This window comes from Sylvia atricapilla, chromosome 16 (genome assembly GCF_009819655.1).
Source record: "Sylvia atricapilla isolate bSylAtr1 chromosome 16, bSylAtr1.pri, whole genome shotgun sequence".
Lineage (NCBI taxonomy): Eukaryota > Metazoa > Chordata > Aves > Passeriformes > Sylviidae > Sylvia > Sylvia atricapilla.
The window spans coordinates 8,480,965-8,490,046 of NC_089155.1; the positions used below are offsets into that span (position 1 = coordinate 8,480,965).

At 48.1% G+C, this 9,082-nt stretch overlaps 1 protein-coding gene across 1 annotated transcript; it reads right to left on the reverse strand.

Moving 5' to 3' along the window:
* Positions 1-3,885: 3,885 nt before the first annotated feature.
* Positions 3,886-7,257, reverse strand: NPBWR2 (neuropeptides B and W receptor 2; the record flags this gene model as incomplete). The annotated part of the gene is given in 12 exon segments (XM_066331060.1): positions 3,886-4,406; positions 6,407-6,449; positions 6,451-6,619; positions 6,621-6,705; positions 6,708-6,725; positions 6,728-6,901; positions 6,904-6,937; positions 6,939-6,959; positions 6,961-7,094; positions 7,097-7,186; positions 7,189-7,227; positions 7,230-7,257. Coding segments are annotated over 12 exon segments (1,356 nt in total), but the record flags the coding sequence as incomplete, so codon positions are not given.
* Between the last annotated feature and the right edge of the window lie 1,825 nt (positions 7,258-9,082).

Genomic DNA, 9,082 nt, shown 5'->3' on the forward strand with positions numbered 1-9,082 from the left:
CTGGGCCTGAAGCCAGGCAGGAAGGGCTGGAGCCTGGAGCAGCAACAGCACCAGTACTGCCAAATAGCACGTTTTCAGTGTAGTGCAATGAAGAATGATCCTTCAAGAAACCAAGAAGGAAACTTGATTTTTCCAGGGAAACCATTGAAGAGTCAGCATCTTCCTGTGGACTGGTTTTGGCTGCATTAGATCACCATTTTCCTGGCCACAGAGAGGAGCCCAGCCAGAGCCTGAGCTGGCTCTGTCCATTCAATAAACATCAGTTTCTCTGTGTGTTTCCAGCCTGGCATGTGCAGCGAATGCTCCAAGAAAAGCTCATGCCATGCTGATTTCATTCAGTGATGAGGAATAAAAACAGAAGCTCTGTAGTCAACATGAAATTAAGATTAATGGCTTTTCAGGTTGATTTCCTCTGTGTGAAACAAACCCCGTATTGCGATTTGGCTATTTAATGTTTGCTCAGTGTTAGGCATTAATAGCAACTTCTCCACATGCACAGGTCACTTGCTCACATATTTTGGACTTTCCTTCATCTCAGCCTTGCACTGCTCTTGCTTTGCTTAACCACAGAGGAAATCATAGAATCACAGGATGGATTGTGCTGGAAGGGACCTTAAATGTCATCTATTCAACCTTAATGACATTAAAATTTCTGGAGATAATCACCTGCCTCCAGGGACCCAGTGCAGAAGGGCAGAAAATGAGCCCAGCCCTGGTGCTGGTGTTTACCCTTGTCCCTGCATTCCAGAGGTGACTGGGAGGGTGGCAGTGGAAAGCCAAGCAGGGCTCTCCCTGTGGTTGCTTTGGCATCTGCACAGGGGTTAAACCTGGGTGTGCTTGGCTGAAAAACTGCTTCATTTTCTGCTGCGTGTCAGAGATGCCAGAGAGCCCTTCTGCCTGGGGCTATCCACCAGGACTGTGGAGGAGAGTTCAAGATCAGGCTGGATGGGGCTTTGAGTATCTTGGTTAGTGGGAGGTAGGCATGGGGTACCCCCATGGCAGGGGTAGAAACTGGATGATCTTTAAGGTCCCTTCCAACCAAACCATTCTGTGATTCTGTGATTCCGTGATTCCGTGATTCCGTGATTCTGTGATTCTGTGAGCTGTTGGCTCTGACCAGCCCCATCCATCATGAAATGGTGGCCATCAGCTTCACATCCCAGCTCCTGGTCAGTGTGGATAGAGGAGCTCAGCTGGGTGTGGCCACAGCATGAAGGATCCTGCTGCATCCATCACACAGATAAGGGAAATTTAATTACATCCGTAAGATTTCCATCAATGCTGAGCAGCAGCAGGCTGGGTCTCAGGGGAGATTTTTCATTGCATTGAAATCTGACTTTGTTAATTACCAGTCTCTGATCTCATTTTGAGGGTTAAGTTTATGAAACGGAATCCTTATTTCTCTGATTTCCTCATTCAGTTGGTTTATTGAGTCTTGTACAAGGGATGGTTTGAACCTTTAGAAACTCCCAAGGCATCTTAACTTCTGGCATGAGCTGTACAGAGGCATTGGAGCAAGGAGAGGTGATGGAGATGTGCAGAAGTCCTTGTGAAAGACAGAGAAAGAAAACACATCTCAGGAAAACTGAAAATGGGACAAAGGTCTTGGTGCCAAACTATAGCTTATTTTACCCCCACAGGGAACTCCCCCTTCCCACATGGGACACTGGTGGCAGCACCCCAGCGCCCTACCCCATCCAGCTAGGGAACATTGTGGTGGGGGGCTTTAGCAGAGCAAAACCAGCCTTTGGTGCACCCCAGGCTGTTCATTCCTCTTGGGGAAAGCTTCCCATCCTCTGTTTACCCAGGAAGCACCAGGCTTGGCTGTAGGCAGTGAGTAGAGCGCCTGGTTTTTATCTACACATCAAATTACCTTCTTTTTTAAAAGAGAAAATAGCCTCTGAACAGCCCTTGAAGCTGGGGCTAGTGTCTAATTCCACTTGAAGAGCTTTGTTAGATAATTGCAGTATTTTCTGAGAGAAAATAGAACAATTGAGGCTTGTAATTAAAAGCCATTCAGGCAGCTTTGATCCTTCCCTCTGCATCTTCACTTACCAAACACAAATGCCAACAAGGACTCATGGCAATATTTACTGTCACTATTCTTGGCCTTTGCCTTTAAATTAACTCCTCTTCCTCGCTTCCAGCCAAAAAGAGGAGGAGGGAGGGAAATGTGGCTTGTGGCTTTTCAATAGGTGGTTTTTTGGAAAGATTTTTTTTTTTTTGAGAGGATGTCTGATATCATAGAATCATGGAATCATTAAGTTTAGAGAAGCTTAGGGAGTCCATCTATCAACTTGGCCACACCATCACGTTCTCCACACCACCACGTTCACCACTAAACCATGAAATGCCACATGCAACAGGTTTTTTGAACACTTCCAGGGATGGTGGCTCCCACCACTTCCCCAGGAAGCCTTTTCCAGGGCTTGACCACCTCTTTGGTGAAAAAAAAAATTTCCTAATACTTAATTAAACCTCCCCTGGCACAACTTGAGGCTGTTTCCTCTCATCCTGTCACTTGATGATGACAAGCCTGGAGTTCCTTTGGAGGCCTCAGAGCTGCCATAGAACAAGAGTTTATCACCCCAAAACTGCCTCTAGGCACAACCTCAGCTGCAGTGGTGGCGTGGATGGGCAAGACCCACACACTGTGCTCTGGACGGGACAGAGAGCTCCAGGGCCATGTCCAAAGCCCACAGAGGATCCTCAGGTGACCTCCAGACTCACTGTGAGAGGGAATCCAGCCTGGGAAATCCGTTTCCCTTCAGGTGGGAATTCCTTCATTCAGGTGGGAATGTCAAACCTTGATGTGCTGAGACCCTCTGAAGCCACCAAACTGGGCTTGTTTCTCCCAGAATTGGCAAGTAAAGCCAGAGGGTGACCATTTCCTTGGATTTCTGGTGGGAGCATCAGTGGCTCATCAGCACCCAGGGGCTCCCCGCAATCCCGAGGAAACAAGGTGAGTGCTACAGATGTCAGGCTGTAAAGAGAAGGAACAAATTCTCTTTTTTGGATTGATTTGAACAGTATCTTCTGGAGATCCTTCTGCTTCTCATCTTCTATAGCCCAAGTTTTTGCTTATCCACGTTTAATTTTTATTTTCATCTTTTTCTCACATAAAGACGCTTCTGAGAGCCAGGCCTTCAGCTCTCAGCGGGCTATTATTTCTTTTCTCACCCAAAAATCGTGACCAGCCTTAGGGAGGCAGTGTGACACGTGTTGAGCGCCAGGGGATTAGAGCTTCCCGGGAGAACAAGCTGCAGCACAGCTCAGATGAGGACAATTGATCCAAATAGCCAATATTGCTGCAGCACGAAGACTTAAAAAGCAACAACTGCTTCCGAGCCCCCGCCTTAGCTCAGATGCCTGCGTTGAAAGCCTGCAGCGTGGGAATATGAGCCCTGATTCCTGTTCTGGGGGAGGAAATGGCTCCCAGGGATGATGGAGCAGAGTCCTCCAGGGCTGTGTCCTCACGGGTGTGACAGAAGGAGGAAGGCGCTCTCCCCGGAGCAGGAACCTGCCGCTGCAGTGGTCAGGAGCAAAGGGGAAAGGCTTCAGCTCCTGCTGGGAGCCGTGTGCCGCGCCTTTGCACCCATTAACACACCCCACACTGTCCCGAAGGAAATTTCCCCGGCTTTGAGGCCTGAGCTGACTTCCCTGCTCAGTGCATGGCTGCCTGGGAAGGGGTTAGGAGGAGGATGGGAACCCTGGAGGGCTCCTAATTCAGCATCCTGCGACCCTGCAGACCCCAGAGGGGATGCTTGCTTTAGGAGAGGATTATTCCCTGAGTCGTTATGGGGTTTTATTTCCCCGCTTCCAGTCTTCAAGATGCAAGCTGATGTGGGCTGGTGTGACAAGCCAGCCCCAGCAGTGGGAGGAAATTCAAAGGAACGAGCTGGCGTGCTGGGTTCCTGCGGGGATCTTGGGCTGAGAGTGGCCAAGCATCTCCTTGAGGTGTTTTCTGCTCTCCCACAAGGAGCAAGAAGCAGCAGGGCTTCGGGTGCTGTGCTCCGAGGGTCTGCCCGGGCACAGGATGCCGAATTTGCCGGCTCCCGGCAGGAGCAGGGCGCCAGGCTGTGTGTCGAGGCTGAGCAGGGCTGCGGGAGATGCTGCGATGATGCCGAGCTGAAAGCGGAGAGTGCCGCTCAGCGCCGCCGGGCTGAACCGCAGCGGCCGCTCGGGGCTCCGCGGGGGCTGCAGCCTCTCCTGAGCCCCGCGGAGACCTCGGCCACTGCCAACCCTCCTCTCCCCTCGGAGCCGTGGCACCCACGAGGGGACAAGGCTCGTGTGACGTGTTTGACACGTGGAGAACATCGTGGATGCAGCAGGACGCTGCCATAAGGAGCGGGTGAGATTGGGCTGCTCATGCTCGGAGAGGAATTCCCAGGGGATACAAGCGATGTCTGTAAGTGCCCGTGGAGGGGTTCCGAGAAGAGGGAACCAGACGCTCCCTCAGTGATGTCCAGGACGGAGGCACAAACGAAATGTGGAAAATTCCATTAAATCACAGGAAGGAATTCACTGTTGAGCGCTGAAGTACGGGAACAGTTTATCCACAGTAGCTGCGGCATATCCATCCTTGGAGACCTTCAAACCCAAGTGGACACTGTGCTGGGAAATTTGACCCTGCCTGAGCCATGCAATTCTGATTCTGATGTAATTTTGCCACTGTCATGTCTTGTGGATTTAACGGAAAAGCTCCAGCAATATCCTTGTAGTATCAGAAAGTGGGTAACTCATGCTGAAAAGATCCTTTCCATCCAAAAAAATACAGTAGTTTTTCCATGTAATAAAATATATTGCCTTTCCTAGAGCCTCAGTGAACAGGGATGTTTCAGCTGATTAGGCAGCTTGTGTGAGAGGTGACATAATCTGAGTCAGTTTTCTCACCCAGATTTTCCACCTGGAAAGCCCATTGCCAGCAGGTGGCAACCACGCCTAAAGCAAACTCCTCGAGAAGTTTTACCTGAAGAATGTGTTCTCCTTCATTGCCCTCCACATTAGCACCTTTAATATGGAGAAAGGCAACAGAGTGATCTTGTATCCACACATCTGTTTGTAGTTTTCCTATCAATGAAATGGCATTGAGGGATGTCAATTATGGTGTTGGGGTGCTCAGGGCAATGCAGTGCCCTGAGCTGTCTCACCTGAGGTCTCCACTGACACTCACCCATTGCTCTGAGATCACTTTTAAGCTGAGAACTGCAATCTCTCTCGTGTTACCTGTCCTGCACTTTCCTGGGGGGAATTTGGACGGTAAGAATGGAGCTTGGTACCTGTGATTGGGCAAATCTTGCAAGAAATATTATAGATAAACAGCCTTCCTAAAACCAGTAACATACAAACTTTGCATGGTTAAAGAGTGTGAGAATGAGGTTTCCAAGCTTTCAGTAGGGAATTTCTGATCTTCAGACTCTCCTAGTCAAGTCCTGGTTCTGTTCAAGTATTTTGACTGTTTATCTGTGAAAGAAGGGACTTTATATCTACAGTGCTCAATAGAGTTTTTCTTATGGCTTAGAAAACACCTTAATTTTGTTAGAAACCTACTGCATTTTATTTTATAATAGGCAAGATGCAATATATATAGCAAAGACACGGCACAAGTAGCATAAATTTTCTCTTGTGAAAGAAGGATCAGTCTCTTTTTCTCCCCCATGAGGTTTATTTCATTACTTACTCTTAAATATATATGTATTTGACACTTAACAGGAACAACTAATTCAAAATAATTTCTAACACAAATTCTCACAGTTGTCATAGTATTTGTATGGTGTGCTGTTTAGCAGTATTTTTTAGACTCAAATCTTCCTTTGGTCTAAATTTCACAAGTCAGAAAAGAGGAAATTTGTGGTGGGGGTGGAAGATGGACTCCTTCAATATCAAAAGCAACCATAAACACACAGGAACACAAATGAACATGAAAATAGTTTCTTTTCTGTTTCCAAATACTCATCTTCTGTTTTATTGATGTTTCACTGAAAGTGCTCATTAGCTCTGCTCCATTAAACAATCATCCCTAATAACACAGTGATAAAGAACTGAGCTTGCACTACTCTGTAAATTGGTCTCCAGCCTGTCTGTGCTGTACAGCAGATGGCAATAAAGGACCACTCTGTGGCAGAGGGCATACTCCTGAAAAGGAAACGTTCTGTCCCTTAATAATTCAGAGGGTGAAATTAAAAATCAAGACATAAAATGCAACTCTGAGAAGTTGGTAGGAGCAAAGAGGTGAATACAAGAGTTGCAAGTGAGCAGGACAAACCCTGTTGCTGATGAGGTATAAACAGACCACACATCACATGTAAATGAAAGGAAGGACATTGTGCATTCATTGGTTGCCCCTTCAGTCTGCAAATTAGCCCCTGAAAAGCCCTGGAAGGCAAGGGACCGGCCAGCCCCAAACCCTGTTCAAGAGTTCTGCATTCCAGCAACTTCCGGAAGCTTTTTCCGAAAACTGTCATCCAGGAAAGCGTACAAGAAAGGATTCAAGCATGAGTTGCATAGCTTAGGCTGGTGATGAAGTAGATATCCAATGACCATGGAATGGGGTAAGTCAGTGGTCAAAGCCACGATGGTGGCCAAGTGGAAGGGAGCCAACAGAAGAGGAACAGCCAGAAATGAAGACCATAATGGTGACTTTCCTCTTGGCTTTGTCCAGGGCTGGCATTGGAGTTCAATGCATGTTCCTCAGCTTGTAGAGATCATGGTGTAGAGGATGCAGATGTGGATACCGGAATGGCAAAGCCAAGGATGAGGGTGTAATCCTGCGGCTTGGAACCAACCTCTCGGCTTGGGGAAATTGAGACCAAACTCTTGATCTCCAGGTCGTCAGTGTAGACATTGGCAAAAATGATGAAAGGGAGAACTATGATGGTGACCAGGATCCAGATGCACAGGCGACGATCCTGGCTGCTCGGTACGTGCGGTGGGGCATTCCTCTTGGACCTGACCGTAGAGCAGTACCACCAGGTACCTGTCTATGCTCATGACTGTCAGGAAATAAATGCTGGAGAAGATGTTGTAGTGATCTATGGACAAGATGACCTTGCAGAGGATTTCTCCGAAGGGCCAGTAGCGGAGGAGGTGCTCCACATATTGATGGGCAAGACAAGCGTGAATAAGTCATCGGCGATAGCGAGGTTCAGGATGAACATGTTGGTCACAGTTTTCATCTTGGGGGCCTGAGGATGACATAGATGACAGCAGTGTTGCCTGTGAGCCCACAGCACAGATCACAGCGTAGATCACGGGTAGACAATGTAGAAATCAGCTGCCTGCTCTTGGAGGTGAAGTTGAACTCATGCGTTTTCAGTAGCAGCTGTTGCCTGTGTTGCTGCAGGAGTTGTTCAGATCACCCCAAAAGGAGATGTTTCCCATGCCTATTGATCACAGACCCCTCAGATGCCACTGAAAGCCTCACTAGTCCAGAAGTGAGAGGTTTTTTGTTTGGGTTTTTTTTCCCCCTCCTGTGAGAAGCAGCTGTTACTCTTAGATGCAGCTTTTTTCAAAGATGAGTTTTGAGGCTTCATGGACCACCTATAATTACCTCTCTCCCTGCTGGAGAAGTTAGATTTTGAAGTGTTGATGGGAGAAAAAATGTTTTGAAGACATAAGCTCCATGAACCAAGCCACAAGAATTTACGACTTTCTAAATAAGTCAAAGAACTTTTCTTTCGAGAGCATTCCAGTGAGCTTTGGCTTTTCTTTGCTGGGGGTTGAGTGGTTACCGTTCAGCTGTCTGCAGTGATAGTTCCTCTGGGGCTGGCAGGAACGAGGAGGCAGAAGGGGAGTTTGTGCCTGGCTGGCTGTTCTCAGCCTTGGAGGACCTGAGGGATGGCTGCTGTTTCACTGGCGCCTGCTTTCGTGCCGGAGCAGAAGCGTTCCAGTGGTTATTAGCGCCTGCCTTTGTGTCGGAGTTCAGGCTCTTCGCGGACAGCATTTCACAAACAATGAAGAATTTCTGACACTGCTACTTCCCGTTCCAGGTCCTAGTAAAAGAAGGAGGGGGAAAAATAGTTCAGGGAGTATTTCGGAAATTAACGGTTAAGAGGATATCCTGCAATCAAAGTAGACTTTTAAGCAAGGGTGGGCTATGAACTTACACTATGAAAACTATCCCCGTACAACAACTGCAGCACCCCAAATTTAGGACAAGATTGTGCAGACAAACCTGTAAATCTCAGAAGTTCACGATAATCAGGGAAGAGGGAGAGAAGTACCCTGAAAGCGAATCCACTTTGAGACAGAGCAAGAGTCTCCCATCTGTAGCATACCACATCCATCACTATTGCCTGACCCTAACTTCCAAAAATTCCCCACAAGGGATGAACAAACGACCCTACCCCACCGTGAAGATCAAAGGTTTGGCAACCGGTCCCAGGCTCTGCGAAGAGAAGCGCCTCACTTCTCTTGCCTTTTGCCGTTGCACAGCGATAAAGTGAGTGGGACTGCCGACTTGGGGATGGAGGATGAATGGTCCTTACCTGGGAAGCGTCTCCGCTGCCTCCTCCAGCACCTGCTGCTCGTACTGGTGAGGTTCTTCCCTCTAATCCGAATTGGAGGGTCTCTGGGTTGCTGAGTACCAGGGTTTGCAATCAGATCAACATGATGCTTCTGTGTGCGCGTGTGTCTGAGCATTAGCACTTGCTCAGACAGGGAAGGCGGGGGAAACAAAGGTTTTCTCTCCGCAGGATTATTAAAATAATAAATACTGTGGGTGTTCCCTTCAGGATGAGAGAGATGTCGAGGGACACAGGCAGGACCCAGGACTGGCTGAATGAGGGATGCATGAAATGGTGGGAGCAGAGGGTTAAATGCTCAATAGGGACAGTGGCTGGTTTTAACAAAGGGAGTAGGAGGAGGGTGAGCAACATTACCGCGTTCAAAATAAACAAATAAACAGCCATACCTTGCAGATCTGGGCTGTTTTCGGCTGCTCTGGGGGAGTTTGGCCGGGTTCTCCAGTGGGTCTCTGATCAGCTTTGGAAATTCAATGAAATCCTTCAGCTCTGCATCAGGAGGTGCAGGAGGCCCGTGAAGCTTGTCAGAAATGAACCCCAGGTTATAGAGCAAGAATGTA